The sequence below is a fragment of the Branchiostoma floridae genome, chromosome 12 (assembly GCF_000003815.2).
Source record: "Branchiostoma floridae strain S238N-H82 chromosome 12, Bfl_VNyyK, whole genome shotgun sequence".
Lineage (NCBI taxonomy): Eukaryota > Metazoa > Chordata > Leptocardii > Amphioxiformes > Branchiostomatidae > Branchiostoma > Branchiostoma floridae.
Window position 1 is genome coordinate 12062136 of NC_049990.1, and position 15876 is coordinate 12078011.

A 15876-nucleotide genomic window follows, 5' to 3' on the forward strand; every position below is an offset into this window, starting at 1 on the left:
TAAAGCATTGCGTCATCTGTTCTAAAGCAGTGGCAAGATTTACTGTCAAAACTGACAATTGCGTTTTCCGGGACAAAATGTTATGTTAATACCTCAGAAAAGTCAAATACAATATTCTTCTATGTTGTTTGTTCCGAAAGCATATGACGTATTCGATCTTTCTGTGCGCAATTTTTGATTCGAACAGGGAATACCTCTTACGTTTAGCTTATATGCGCTCCCTTACGTTACATGAAATGCTGCGTTTTTCTGTTGAATATACGGCATCTGTAATCTATTTCAAACCGCCGTTTACGCAAAGAAGGGGGGGCTTCCCCGGTTTAGCTTATATGTTGCCAAGAGGTATATGAAATGTTGCGTATTTCTGTTAAACATACGACATGTTTAATCTTTGAATCCGTTCAGTTTAAGCAAACAAGGGAGACCTCCCCCGTTTAGCTTATATGTTGCCAAAACTGTACATGAAATGTTGCGTATTTCTGTTAAACATACGACATGTTTAATCTTTGAATCCGCGCAGTTTAAGCGAACTAGGGGAGACCTCCCCCCTTTAACTTATATGTTGCCAAAACGTTTATGAAATGTTGGGTATTTCTGTTGAACATACGACATGTTTAATCTTCGAATCCGCGCAGTTTAAGCGAACTAGGGGAGACCTCCCCCCTTTAACTTATATGTTGCCAAAACGTTTATGAAACGTTGCGTATTTCTGTTGAACATACGACATGTTTAATCTTTGAATCCGCGCAGTTTAAGCGAACTAGGGGAGACCTCCCCCATTTAGCTTATATATTGCCAAAACGTACATGAAATGTTGCGTATTTCTGTTGAACATACGACATGTTTAATCTTTGAATCCGCGCAGTTTAAACGAACTAGGGGAGACCTCCCCCGTTTAACTTATATGTTGTCAAGACGTATATGAAATGTTGGGTATTTCTGTTGAACATACGACATTTTTAATCTTTGAATCCGCGCACTTTTAAGCGAACACGGGGAGACCTCCCCCGTTTAGCTTATATGTTGCCAAAACGTATATAAAATTTTGCGTATTTCTGTTGAACATACGACATGTTTAATCTTTGAATCCGCGCAGTTTAAGCGAACTAGGGGAGACCTCCCCCCTTTAGCTTATATGTTGTCAAAACGTATATGAAATGTTGCGTATTTCTGTTGAACATACGACATGTTTAATCTTTGAATCCGCGCAGTTTAAGCGAACTAGGGGAGACCTCCCCCGTTTAGCTTATATGTTGCCAAAACGTACATGAAATGTTGCGTATTTCTGTTGAACATACGACATGTTTAATCTTTAAATCCGCGCAGTTTAATCGAACTAGGGGAGACCTCCCCCGTTTAACTTATATGTTGTCAAGACGTATATGAAATGTTGGGTATTTCTGTTAAACATACGACATTTTTTAATCTTTGAATCCGCACAGTTTAAGCGAACACGGGGAGACCTCCTCCGTTTAGCTTATATGTTGCCAAAACGTATATAAAATTTTGCGTATTTCTGTTGACATACGACATGTTTAATCTTTGAATCCGCGCAGTTTAAGCGAACTAGGGGAGACCTCCCCCGTTTAGCTTATATGTTGCCAAAACGTACATGAAATGTTGCGTATTTCTGTTGAACATACGACATGTTTAATCTTTGAATCCGCGCAGTTTAAGCGAACTAGGGGAGACCTCCCCCGTTTAACTTATATGTTGTCAAGACGTATATGAAATGTTGCGTATTTCTGTTGAACATACGACATCTTTGAATCCGCGTAGTTTAAGCGATCAGCGCGAACTATGGGAGACCTCTCCCGTTTAGCTTATATGTTGCCAAAACTGTACATGAAATGTTGCGTATTTCTGTTGAACATACGACATGTTTAATCTTTGAATCCGCGCAGTTTAAACGAACTAGGGGAGACCTCCCCCGTTTAACTTATATGTTGCCAAAACGTACATGAAATGTTGCGTATTTCTGTTGAACATACGACATGTTTAATCTTTGAATCCGCGCAGTTTCAGCGAACACGGGGAGACCTCCCCCCTTTAGCTTATATGTTGCCAAAACGTACATGAAATGTTGCGTATTTCTGTTGAACATACGACATGTTTAATCTTTGAATCCGCGCAGTTTAAGCGAACACGGGAAGACCTCCCCGCTAAAAGCTCCTTGGTTTAGCTTATACTTTTGTGTAGTGAGTGGTGTTTAATCATGATATTTTTCTTACTATCAAACGGCGAGCATTTCTACTACAAGTAAATGTACGAATGATTTCTTTATCTACAAGCAAGCGTCAAGAAAGAACAGTCTGGACACACAGGCAGTGTCTTCCCGTGTTGCTTGTGTTTGTTTTGGTTATTGTGATATGCGTGGGCAGGCTAGATGTAAATTTATTCAGCGTTAATTCGTACGCGCATACCGCATGGGGCGCGCCTCCGTCTGTGGCCGGCATACTATACATACACAGCGGCTGTGTCATGTGATAGGATGTATCCAATGGCAGAAAAGAGTGGGGGGTTCAAATTTACCATAAGGAGCGGTTATTTTCCAGGCGCTCATTTGAAAAGTAGTATTGAAGAAAGTTTGGACCTGTTCTAACCCGCAAGTTGTGGCCGTGACACTGCTGTTTCCGCCTAGGACCCCCGGTGACGGAATTTGACGCAAAGAGAGGAGGTGGCTATCATTCTGTACAAGTTGATGTTGTTGGAAATCGACACAAATTGAGAAATCACGACCATTGTACCATCCGGATTAATAGAAGCCGAGACTGCAAGCTGAACATGTTTCGCGTCCAAATAATCCAAGAGTCCAAGACCATCCAACAACACGAGTCATATCGGCCACTACTCTAGATCTTACCGGATTCTTATTCCTGTGGCGGCCAGATGGAACTGTGTGCTCTTTTTAACTTACGCCGTGACGCTTCGCCCGACACTGGAAATGGGACTGTGGACTTAGATGCTGCACGGAATTGCACAGCCGTTGTGATTGCTTCAACTGCCGACTACATCAGAATGATAGGCCACAAATACCTAGTAGGCTGTAGGTTTTTTTTTTACTTTTCCATGTAATGTTTTCTCGTAATTCAATAAAATTTCAAAGTTTCATCCATTGTATTTTCTTGCTTTAAAACGTGCTTATGATTAACTTTATCCCGCTAAAATGACACTTATCCACACCTTATAATCACCTTAATGCACACGTATATGAGACGTAGAAAGGGAACTTTAAACATGTCTTAAGGGTGTTTTAGTACGTATTTATGACAACTTTTAGCTGCTAAAAGGACAAATATAGACACATTAAAATCCTCTTAATGCGCATGTATATGAGACGTAAAGAGGCTTCAGAGAAGATAAAAGGGAACTTTAAACATGTATTAAGGGTGTTTTTAGAAGTGTTTATGACAACTTTAAGCTGCTAAAAGGCAACAATACACATCTTATAAACATCTTAATGCACACGTATATGAGACGTAAAAAGACTTACGAGGAAATAAACGTGAACTTTAAACATGCCTTAAGGGTGTTTTATTAAGCGTTTATGACAACTTTAAGCTGCTAAAAGGGCACCAATACACAAATTATAGACATCTTAATGCACACGTATATGACAAGTATAAAGGCTTCAGAAGAAATAAACGTGAACTTTAAACATGTATTAAGGGCGTTTTAATAATCATTTACGAAATATTTAAGCTACTGAAAGGCAACTTAAAAAACCGGAAAATACGGATCTATAAGCACCTAATGATCATCTTTACGCACACGTAAATGAGCCGTAACGATGTTTAAAGTTTTATGAAACTTAATATTTAATTGCAATTTAAATGAGTTTTGATAAACATTTACAACATCTTTAAGCTGCTGAAAGGCAACTTAAAAAACCGGAAAATACGGACCTATCCGCACCTATAAGCCACCTAATGATCATCTTTACGCACACGTAAATAAGCCGTAACGATGCTTAAAGTTTTATAAACGTGATATTTAAATGCAATTTAAATGAGTTTTAGTAATTATTTACAACAACTTTAAGCTGCCGAAAGGCAACTTAAAAAACCGGAAAATACGGACCTATCAGCACCTACGTAAAGACTACGTAACGCCAATCTTTACGTACTCGTATAAGAGATGTATAGATCCGTAAAGAAGGAAAATACGTCAACGTTAAGCATCATTTAAGCATGCTTAAATTCCGTTTTTCGTGCCGTGATTGAACTTACGCAGCCATTTTCCCGCCATTTTTATATCTACACTAGTAGTAAAGTGTTACGTCATAGCGGTTGTGACGGACAAAAGTTTAAATGAAAATTCTTGACAGTATACGTCCGTTTTCTCATGACATTTTGTATGCTCATGCAGGTTTCTGTTTTATGCATTTACTAACAGAAAAGGAAGGAACCTCAGAGGATGTATAAAGGTACATAGCGGCAGTAATTGTGCCGTGTTTCTTCCTTCCCGTATTTTTTAACCCCCTCCCAACATGGCAACAACGCGCCCGTTCGCCGTGTAATTCCGCGGTGTGTTACAATTACAATATTACGCTTTTAGCAGGACAAGAGTGGCAGAAAAGTTACACAGAAGAAGTGGCAAGGGTAAGCTATAACAGCAACATGTAACTGGAGAAAATGATGCGTTGACAATTTGTCAAATCAGCATGGCTAGAGAAATCGTCGTAAACGTGCCGGTATTATGATAATAGATGTTACAGAATGTACTGGTAATGGTACTGACGAAAGATAGTACTGAAGATATTGATACCATTCCATGTATTTTTTTTTTCATTTGATTATCCCATAGATATATTAGAACATCATACACATTTACCTTTTTCATATCCTCGTACTTGACAAAGAGAAAGTGGGGGTTATCCTTCATTTGCCACCAGCCCAGCACGTGATCAAACCAGTCACCATAGATCACTGTAATAAAAGAGCATTGACATACTGTTACATAGTTACCTATACCTTACACGTTACCTGTACGTAGCAAAGTCTGATACTTAACTCATACTTAACTCATCAACCAGGCCTCTTTTGTCACATGTTCATACGGCGGTAGAGAAAGGAGTATGACTTTAGACAACAAGCATTCTACATTCTTTACATTTCAGTAAGTTTTCTTAATTGGAAGGTACTGAAAAGGGTACTAGGAACATTTTTGCACAAGGTACAATAACTCAATTCGTACATTTCACCGATCAAAAACTCACTTTTTCCATCCATGCAGTAGTTAATATGCTGCTCCCAAGATTCTGGAGTCTTCCAATAAGGAGCTTTTTGTAGGTGGTAGTAGAAAGACACACAGACATCCTTGATGTTTCGCAGGATGACAATGACTTTCACCTTGAAAAGATGATATCGTTAGAAACGAATATATTTATGTGTACTTTACAGTGAAAGTGTCAACGAACCATATGTACAATTAGGGAACTGCTACAGACATATCTGTGTCACAATTTTATGTGGAATACACAATATCGAATGATTGCTTGGTTTAACCCTATCTAGACCGGGGGGGGGGGGGGCTAAAATTGCCTGCGCCAACTTTGACGTCGTATAACTGCCGAACGACGTATGCTAGGACTACGAAACTTGGTGACTTTTCCTAAAATATTGTTGCCAACAATTCTGCGAAAAAAATTTAGTTTGTAATTTTTCCTGTTGCCATGGCAACGGGTTTCTGACAGGCATATTTTACCAAATTTACTAATTTCAGTTTGAATTATGGGATTTCAAGGTTTTATTGCTAGACCAAACTTTTTTATCTATATCATTAACATCCTGTGTAATTCTAAGTTACATTTCTAATTAAATATTCACAATTTATGCTAATTTGATGACGTCATGGGTCAAAATCCAAGATGGCGGACAATGACATTTTCAATGATAAATACATGTTATTTTTACTGAAATACCGTCAAAATCTTTTATTTTCTTACAAAACACAATTACTTGAACCTTTTTAGTCCAGTTTTATTGGGTTTTGGGGTTATATGTGGAAAAAATCGTATTTTAGAAATTTCAAGCTTGTCGATCCAAGATGGCGGACAAATGACGTCATTTTCTGACGTCATATAGGCGTCAGTGTCGTCGTTATTGGTAACAAAAGACTTGGCAGACTTAGACACCAATAATGTAACCTTTATAGTCATCGTTTTGTTTAATACCTATAAGTATTGCTGAAATTTCATATTTAGACGATTTTAGCCCAAAAAAGATATTATGACGTCATAATTACGTCATATTACGTCATAACGATACAAAAATTACCGAAAATATAAAAATTTACTATTACATCATCCCCTCCAAATTTGGTGATCGTAACCCAAGCCGTTTTGAAATTACGAAGGGGGGGGGGGCTCCTCGGTCCCAGGTATACCAAAAAAGCCCGGTCTAGATAGGGTTAACACAATATCTAGACTGGACTAGACCTTGTTGACTGGAGCTGCCAACCCTGGAGGTGCCAGTTGGTGTTGGAGATGAGTATACATGAGTCGAGGGGATGGAGTCTCACGCAGCTGGATGTGGCGTGGCTCTTGACCTGGAAGCCAAATTTCAGGTCCAAATGGTGATGCGTTTTCCTTCTTTCCACCAAGAATCTTATGCACAACTTCGAACATCCAGTTCATACCTTGGGTAAAAAACAAGAGTTGGAATGAAATTAAAACACAGGCTCAACACAGTGCTCAACTGAATCTTTCTAGAGTTGGCTTGGCCACTACCACACTTTTGTTGACAAGTTCTAATCAGACATTGAAGACACCTTTCCAAGAAAATGCGTCGAATGTGTGAAAAACATTCGTCTTACTGCCACATGTCACTTCTAAAGCTGATCAAACTCAAATGTTTTCCCCAAACTACAAAAGTAACAACATTGAAGTTCACTAATTCGTCTAGCATGCACTATACAAGATTATCCTCAATTTTTGACTTGACATTTGGTATGGAGTATTGAAGGTGTGTGGGAAGGTTCTGCACTACCAATGCGGCAGACGTACCTTTGAAGAGTCTAATTATCAGCATAATGGTATCTACAAAGAGCCCATTGTTGCATGGAGGAGGAAATGTTTTTGAAAATTCCATTTTGAAGTGAGTTGCAAAATGTTGATATAGAACAGTTCATTTTTGGATGGGGAGGGAAAGATAGTGAAATTTGTGGGGATACAAAATGTTGATGCAGAACAGTTCATTTTGTATGGGTATGGAAATAAAAAGAGTGAAATATGCTGCACTGACATGCAAACTTTTAACTAAGGTTGTCTTTCTTGTTATATCACAGTTACCTTACATGTGCACGTAAGTAGCCTGGATAAGTAAAAATAGGCTAATGACATGTAATTGTTACGTAAAATAACTTTGAATATATAATCTAAGTCCGGTGATAAGTTTTAAGTTTATATAACGTTATGTACGCAATGGATCTAATGGACAACCAGTTTAGGGCAGCACCTACCACTTTTAGGATAGCTCACTATCACCACATCATCGTCACGTATTTCAAACGTCTTCATCGCTTCCAGGCTTTCCCTTTTAACATTATTTGCTGGGAACAATATTCCCTGGTACTCCATGTAGGGAGGTGGCTCGGGAAGAGGGTGTTGTTGCGATAACGCCATGCTGAATACAGTAACACCAAAAAAAGACAAACATTACTCTCATTGTCCACATCATTGCAGCCTGAAGGTTATAAAAAACAAATTAAAAATATAACCAGTTGAGAACGCTGTAGAAGACAGCATATTTTATAAAGCCCTTATCACGTATTCAGGCAGGACCTTGCTCCCTCCCTGTCATCAGCAGTCTGACCAATTTGACCACGTCTTTGTTTATCCCAAATGCTTTTGAACCAGTACTTCCAACCATCCTTGCCTCAAGCCGACTCCCTCCCGACTTCTCAATCCATTGCCAATTTTCTCACTAATGGAATTGCACATTGAAAAAGGCGTCTATGTCGTAATTTTAAAGACGTTATAGGCTTCTTGATGCTTTACAAGAGAATGTGCTATTTCTATATAGTGTGTTTACTTATCATCTCACCTACTTGCCAGGTGAGGACAAAATTCATACGGGTCATGACAAGAACCTGTTTGCCTAGTGTGGCCTTGGACCTTTAGTACCTATGTGCCTAGTTATTAATGACGCGTCAAACTGCAGTGATCAAAGCATGTAAATGTTAAAGCAAAGCCATCTACAGTATTTTCTTCTTTCCTGTGTGACATTTGAGGTTTGGTCATGTAGCTTCTACATTATATTATTAGCTTAACCTAAGTCAGAAGCCAAACCATTGCGCCTACTGTCTGTGAGCCGTGTGACTTATGCTTTACTCAAAGATGTATACACGGAGTATTTCAACAGATTACAGTAAGTTTACAGATATAGTGTGTAGACTATGGGTATCAGTCCAGATCTAGAATACGATACAGATATAATGTGTCTTAGTGTTACCTTACAGCCTATGCAATCTGTACCTACAGAGAGACTAGCTTACAAGTACGCATACCTGACGTCCCGGGGGCACCAACTGACTTATCACTCTGTCACAAGGTCACAAGCTGTCACAAACTTCGGTAAACAATATTAACTCTACATTTAACAAGAGTTCAGTGACCACATGCACTCGTAAAACAAACAATGATTAATATGACGAATGCTTTTGGTAGACATGAATGTGTTGAACGTTTTATTTCTATCATGTTGTTATTGGTAACATCATATCAATATTTTATCACATACAATACAGTTGTGCATCCATTGTGCTTTTTTGAGCGGAACTGTTTATCGACAAATGAATGTTAGCGAGTACCTACTAATGATGATGGGGGACTAAACGTTTTAAAGTTGTTTTTTTCACTTTATCAAACAAAACAATGGAATCCGAACAAGTGGAAGCCTCCGTTCTTCGTTTAATAACCTACATTGACTTAAAAACTTACAAGAACTACTCATAAAACCGCAGAAGTTCATTCACAACACACAGGACAGCCTAGCCTATCGACCTATCCTCACCCATTTTCCTTCAAAATGGAATGATCCGAATAGGGTGATTGACACCCACGGGCAGGGGTCAAGGCTGGGTGAGCCTGATTATAAGTAGCCAAACAAGGCTAGCTTCGAAGCTGGTGTGTTACGCGGAAGGGCGGTACGTACCGGTTATACCGGATATATATATAACGTTATAGATACAGATACAGCTTACACATTCCGCGGAGAATAGGACATGAAGCAGATGTTAAGAAGAGACCGTTTGCCCGAATCTCAAATGCTCACTGCAGTTCCAAACGAGTTGCTAGGTGGCCCAAACTTACACCACTTTCTCCCTGTCCTAATTCCTATCAATGTATCACCTACTAAAAATCATGAACCTGGAAATTGATGCACTTGTACATGCCATCTATATAATGAAATTAACATGGTCTAACGTCACAAGCTAACGCTGTTTGAACATTCTGCTACTCAAAGTCAAACTCCAGCCCTGTTCCCGCCATCCGTTCTCGGTACTTCTGGTCAAACCTGGCGCTCTCCTCGGCCGAGAAGTGGTTCTTCCAATCTCCGACGATACCTTAAATGGCAGAAAGTACTTGTTATAGTATGTCTTATCGATATGACTTCTACTATAAGCAGACACTACTAACACGTCGAGTTAATAGTAGATTTAATAAAATGATATCGCAAATCGTTTCATAAGTTACTACATATCAAAATTAATTACGTTACTACTATCAAGTGCAAGTAAAATTTTAAGTTTCTATTAAAAAGTCAAAAGAGCAGTGTCATTGTGAGTTCATGCCTTCGCTTCCGGAAGGACGGACTTTAAAAGCAGTACAATATTCATTGATATTTCGGAGAAAACAGACTTTTCTTAAAGGATGATCTTTTACCTTTCCTTACTATGTCCTTTCTCCATGTACCAGACTCTTCTAATGTCTTCCTCATTGACTCCAATCTGCAGCTGTTCAGGATAAGGGCCAGATGTTCATCAGTCAGTTCTTTCTCCAGGAAGGCTGCTATAGTCTTCACTGACGAGCGAAAATCCTGAAAACAAGTATAACTGCACTGCTACTGAGAAAATGTAATCCTATAGACATTGGTACTATTCTACATATGTCTTAGTTTGTTTATTCAGTTTTATTATAAATATGTTATGTTATTATATTATACACGTCCTTCACCTTGTTCATGTCTTCGTACTTGACAAAGAGGAAGTGAGGGTCATCTTTCATTTGCCACCAGCCCATCACGTTGTCCAAATGGCCACCACAGATGACTAAAATGAAAGAGCATCAACATATTTAACATACAGCATACCCCAGAGACCCCATGCCTACATGAAATATTCTGTTTATGCAAATGACTTTCACATCTGCATAATTCATGTACACCTTTAACTAACTTACACAGGTCACAGTGCTGACAATCTAATCATTTACTACATGTACTTAGGAGATTTAAGACACTTTCGCATTAATCATGCAAATTACAGGCTTATTTGCATAATTGGTATCTGCTTATCTGCCACAAACTACACATACTACAAGTTACATGCACATCTCTGCCAAAGATACCTGAAAACTAAATATCATGGAAATCCATCTTTCCTATGTTCCGTTATGCTCCTCGGGATACCAAAACATGCCCCTGCAGTTCCAGAGCAAGCTGCTGGGGGACTTAACATACATCACTTCTTACTTACATCACAAGTTATCTCCCTCCAAAAAGTGAAGACCACAGCATGTCCAGGTCAAAAGATGAAAAAAATGGACGTTGTTATTCAGTACCAAGGTCACATACCAGATTGCCCAAAATCGACATTGACCTTCGTCTTCCCAACCCCACCCTTACCAAACATCATCGTAATACATATGGAGGTTCTGGAGTTATGCTGACCACAAATATCTGGAAACACAAACAGACAGACAAAAACATAGACAGGCACACCAGAAACTATACCTCTATTTTGTCATGGAGGCACAAATGACAGAAACGTGACAGGAACGTACCTTTTCCATCCAAGAATTTCTCAGTGTACTGTTCCCAAGTTCCTTCGGCCTTAAGCTCCTGATTTTTCTTTGCGAAGTAATACCACGACACACAAACGTCCTTGGGGTTTCGCAGTACGACAATTACTTTCACCTAGAAAGGACGATATAGTTGAGACCAAAATAATTCTGTCTTGTACTTTACTCTTCATTTTGAGGTTAAATGACGTTTGTGTTATTCAGTCAATATAACGTTACCAACAAATACGATTCGATGGGTTGTCCCTTTACTCGTGAGCAAATGATTGTTAAACATGGAATATCATTATTGCTTAGTCATCATTTACAAGGGTGGGTCAAAAAATAAAGTTTTTTTATAATTATAACAGGCTCATCTTTTAATCGAATGAATTGAAATTTGACACAAAGGTAAAGATATATATCCTCCTGAGATTGGAATATCTTAATTTGTTTTTCAGATTTTTATGAGCAACTGAGTGGATTTGAATAGATGAACAAAATTTGGGCGATTTTAAACGTTTTCCGTCGTTCTTTTACCATTAAGATTTGACATAGATGACAATGTTTTTGGAGCCATCCTTCACATTATAGTAACCAGACAAATATAAAAGTCAACTTAATACAAAACGAATGAAAATTGCTTGAGGTAGCAAATTGTCTGGACTGGAACATTCCAAAAAATGACATTTGATGTTGTTTTTGGAATAATGTGAGCAAATATAATTTTCTTTACTTTTCCATGGAATGTGTGCTTTTTGGTGCATTATGTGTGACAGGTTATTTATTGAATGCATAAACGAGCTGCTACCGTGCCGTCGAAGGACAGCTTTTCGGCTATACAGATACAGAAACGAATACAGAGCCCATGCGTAGGAGAATGAACAGGACTAGACCTTGTTGACTGGAGTTGTCAATCCTGGAGGTGCCAGTTGAAACGGAAGATGGGTGTACATCAATCGAGGGGACGGGCGCTCACGCAGCTGGACGTGACAGGGCCGCTGTCCATGGTAGTGAAACTCAGGCCCCGTTAATACTGAGTTTTCCTTGTTTTCATCAAGTATTCTACGCACGATTTCGAACATCCAGTTGACCCCTAGGAGAAAATGCAGTTGCCAATGAGGTTTCTGGTATTTAGTGCTAAACGCTTCGTGGTTACCGGGACATACGACAGTTCTTTACTTTAGATTTGTCAAACTCTCAGTGATGTTCATGTTTAGATTAGAACATGCTAAGAATCGTGAAATATTCGCGGTTGTTTTATTGTCGTGGTGCCTCGCCACATAAAAATTAACACACCGCAAGTTCTTCTTTCGAACCCGAATTTAAAACTGCGTGAAAATCTCCTTGCCAAATCAAATCCCCGCGAAAATAAAAGAATATACAGTAACCCAACAAAACTAGTCTCACAGTATATGTTATATTCAATGTTTTTTTAAATACATAAGAGAAACTCCGCCGAATGTTGTGATAGCAGCACCTACCGCTTTTAGGATAGCTCACTAACACCACATCATCGTCACGTATCTCAAACGTCTTCATCGCTTCCAGGCTTTCCCTTGGCATCCAATTTGTGTACAATATTCCCTCGTATACGTGCTCCGCGTAGGGAGGGGGCTCGGTTTGCGGCGAAGCTAATGCCATTCTGAATACAGTGAGAAAACAAAGTACAAATAAATCATACAAAATCATTCTCCAGAACGCTGTGAGTGATGTGACTGGCGATTCGCACGCATCAATATGTACCCATAAAATATCAAGACGGTCCACCCGCTGTCGAACCTTCTTAAGTTAATCGCGATCGATCGTGATATGGACAACCGGAAGTACACACACGCACGCACGCACGCACGCACGCACACACACACACACACGCACGCACGCACTGCACACACACACACACACACGCGCGCGCGCGCACACACACACACAGACACACACACACACAGACACACACACACACACATGTACACACTGTCACACACACACACACACACACACACACACACACTCGAACATGGACCAAAAGGCTCCAGGTAGGAGTTTACTCGATACATATTGTACAGATACTGATTAGCTTTGATAAAAACAAAGATCCAAACAAAGACACATAACTGAAGTCCCACAGGCATCAACTGACTTTAACACTCTGTCACTAAGTTCAAGTTCGTCCCAGTTGGTGAACAATGGCAACTTTCGTTCCCAATCAGGGCTTACATAACCAGGTACATTTGTGTAAGTCCCAAGTCCGACCTCCGCCATGTTCCTAGTTGAACTCTATGCACTTCCGGATCCGTTCTGCGCAGCGTTGAACCCCACTGTGGTTGACCCAAGCTGGCGGTCACTTCCTGGTTAGATCGGGCAAGGAGGTTATATTGTTCACCGAGGTTGAGCTTGGACTTTGTGCCAGAGTGATAAGTCAGCTGAAGCTCGTGGGACTTCAGGTATGTGTACCTATTAGGTCTTGTCTAACCTATAGTCTATTTGTATATATAGGTATAGATTGCATAGGCTGCGCGAGTGTAAACACTATAGACCCACTACATTGTATCTCTGCATCGTATCTAGGACTGGACGGCCCCGAGGGGGGGGGGGCGACAACGCTCTATGCTAATTTCGGGAAGGATGGTTACGTAATCGTAATTCTGGAAGCTTAATTACGCCAATATCAGTCGACGCATAATGCACCGATTCCGCTTTACGTTGAATTCGAGCGGTCCCGCTACAGAGTACCTAGAATTAAAACCGCAATGGAAAAGGGCTTGCTAATTTTGGGGCACTCGTCTAGATCTGGAATACTAATTGTAATCCTGTATCCCTCGTCGGACCGATTCTGTAAACCTACTGTAACAATTGCTTATTTCTATTACTTTGTGTATGTATCTTTGAGTAAACCATATGTCACCGAATATACACAGGAAAGCAGAAAACTTAGTACTGTAGGCTTTGCTTTTACACAAACATGTTTTGAGCACTGGAGTTTGACGTGTCATTAATCACTAGGCACATAGGTAAGGGTGCAAAGTTACACTAGATAAACACTCCCCCGGCGGGTTCTAGTCATGACCCGACAAGTACATTGTCCTCACAAACAAAGCCGATGTAGTTATAGGTTAGTTAATATGTTAACACTACTCTCCAAGCAGAGGTTAGGCTCCGACTGTTTTTTAACGTTTTTTAGTCGTTTTTATCGGGCTTTCTATTTTGTCATTTTTCTTGAAGTACGCCAGCCCAACAGAAAGGTTAGGTTTTGACACAGAAAGATAAAATAAAAAAAAGCCCGATAAAAACAACTAAAAAAAAGTTGAAAAAGGTTGAGCCTAACCTCTGCTTGGAGAGTAAGTAAACACAATATACACGTGTTTTTAGCACTTTCTCTTGTAAAGCATCCTTAACTATCTTTAAGACTACGATATACACCCTCTTTTGAGTCGGTTTGAGGTGAGGATGATCGTTAGTTGTTGGGAGAAGGTTCAACAGCTTTTGGGATAAACAGAGACTGGTGGTGACGGGAGGGGAGGGGGGTCCTGCTGCAAGGCCTGAATATTTGATAAGGGCTTTATAAAATACATGTATGCTGCCTTTTACGGCATTCTTCTCTGGTGATATTTTCAATGTGTTAATTATAACATCCAAAGAGCTTGTCATCAGGCTACAATGATGTAGATGATTAATGACTGTAATGTTTGTTTTCTTTTTCTTTACTGTATTCAGCATGGCGTTATCACAAGAACACCCTCTGCCCGAGCCTCCTCCCTACATGGAGTACCAGGGAATATTGTTCCCAGCAAATAATGTTAAAAAGGAATGCCTGGAAGCGATGAAGACGTTTAAAATAAGTGACGATGATGTGGTGATAGTGAGCTATCCTAAAAGCGGTAGGTGCTGATGCAAATTGGTTATCCATTAGATTCATTTAGTACATGTGTAAACGTAAAATGTTATCACTTAGATCATATGTTTCAGGTCATTTTACGTAACATTTACGTGTAATTACCTCTAGTTTATGCTAACACTGTTGTCTTGTTTGTTATCACTTATGCAGCTGTAGTCTTCGTTGATCTTCGTTAGGTCCAAGGCCGGTCAAATTTTTATAAGTTGTCTCGCATCTGATGGTAGGTGGCGGCCTGGATGTGGGATTAAGTTTATGTTTGCTTCTTACATATCACCTTGGTAAGTTGTATCATGGGCACCGGCAAGAGAAGCAGGCTTGGACACACAGGTTTCCAATGTCATTTTATACGAAATATTTTCGTTGGTGTGCCTTGGCAAAAAAGGTTACGTTTTGGAGTGTTTTGTATGTGTGCATTTGTTTGTATGCTTGGTGTCCTGTTGCATGAAAAATGTGTTCTTGTCCAATCTTGGATCATTATGTAATTGTGGTAATGTAAGTAGGGGTCATCATCATAATCATTATCATAGACACCCCCAAATAACCTCGCAAGGGGAACGTGGGGGGGGGGGGGGGTCCCGGGTTAGGGCGGGCAGGGCCGGGAACTCCACTCCGGAATGGTTCTAGGGAAGGACGAGAATTTTTATGTGACAGTACGGGCAAAGATTGGCTGGTAGTTGAGTTGGTGGCTTCCTCCAGTACGTCCTTGGGTAGGTTTAAGTAAGTTCCTTGTATATTGAAGTTTTTCAACTGTAGTACAACACAAATTATTCTCACCTCGAATTTTCAGTCGCTCTTCCGTCGACCTTCTTCAGGAGTGACGATTCAGTTACTCTGATCACGTGACTTAGAGACACGTGATTCGAGTAACGAATCATAAATGCCTGGCAGACGATATCGGCCCCCGTCTCTGTTGAGTGTCGGCTGATGTGCTCTTATGTAGATGGCCTCCTTTACCCCATGAAAGTAATCCGATTCGTGT

At 39.9% G+C, this 15876-nt stretch overlaps 3 protein-coding genes across 9 annotated transcripts in view; 1 reads left to right on the forward strand and 2 right to left on the reverse strand.

Moving 5' to 3' along the window:
* The window catches only part of LOC118427396 (amine sulfotransferase-like), a 24083-nt gene extending 16266 nt beyond the window's left edge, over window positions 1-7817 (reverse strand). For 3 of the 7 annotated variants that reach the window (XR_004832513.1, XR_004832512.1, XM_035837173.1), the window contains exon 1: window positions 7462-7796. Coding sequence is in view for 4 of the 7 variants with exons in the window: in XM_035837173.1 (XP_035693066.1) it covers window positions 7462-7624 (163 nt within the window). In the remaining 3 variants the exon portion in view is untranslated. Of the gene's footprint in view, window positions 1-4833; window positions 4929-5218; window positions 5352-6439; window positions 6640-7461 lie in introns of all 7 variants that reach the window. The other 4 variants (XR_004832514.1, XM_035837175.1, XM_035837174.1 and 1 more) reach the window with 3 other exon arrangements.
* A 1090-nt stretch (window positions 7818-8907) lies between these two features.
* On the reverse strand, window positions 8908-13265 carry LOC118427394 (amine sulfotransferase-like). Its single transcript, XM_035837166.1, has 7 exons — window positions 13143-13265; window positions 12487-12647; window positions 11899-12098; window positions 11006-11138; window positions 10178-10272; window positions 9887-10040; window positions 8908-9567 (listed from the first exon to the last, which is right to left on the reverse strand). Exons 1-7 carry the CDS (start codon window positions 13262-13264, stop codon window positions 9458-9460), a joined length of 975 nt encoding a protein of 324 aa, XP_035693059.1. The 5' UTR covers window position 13265; the 3' UTR covers window positions 8908-9457.
* A 45-nt stretch (window positions 13266-13310) lies between these two features.
* The window catches only part of LOC118426903 (sulfotransferase 1C2A-like), a 6020-nt gene continuing 3454 nt past the window's right edge, over window positions 13311-15876 (forward strand). The window contains exons 1-2 of the mRNA XM_035836498.1: window positions 13311-13446; window positions 14717-14880. Coding sequence (XP_035692391.1) covers window positions 14718-14880 — 163 coding nt within the window. The 5' untranslated portion in view covers window positions 13311-13446; window position 14717. The remainder of the gene's footprint in view (window positions 13447-14716; window positions 14881-15876) is intronic.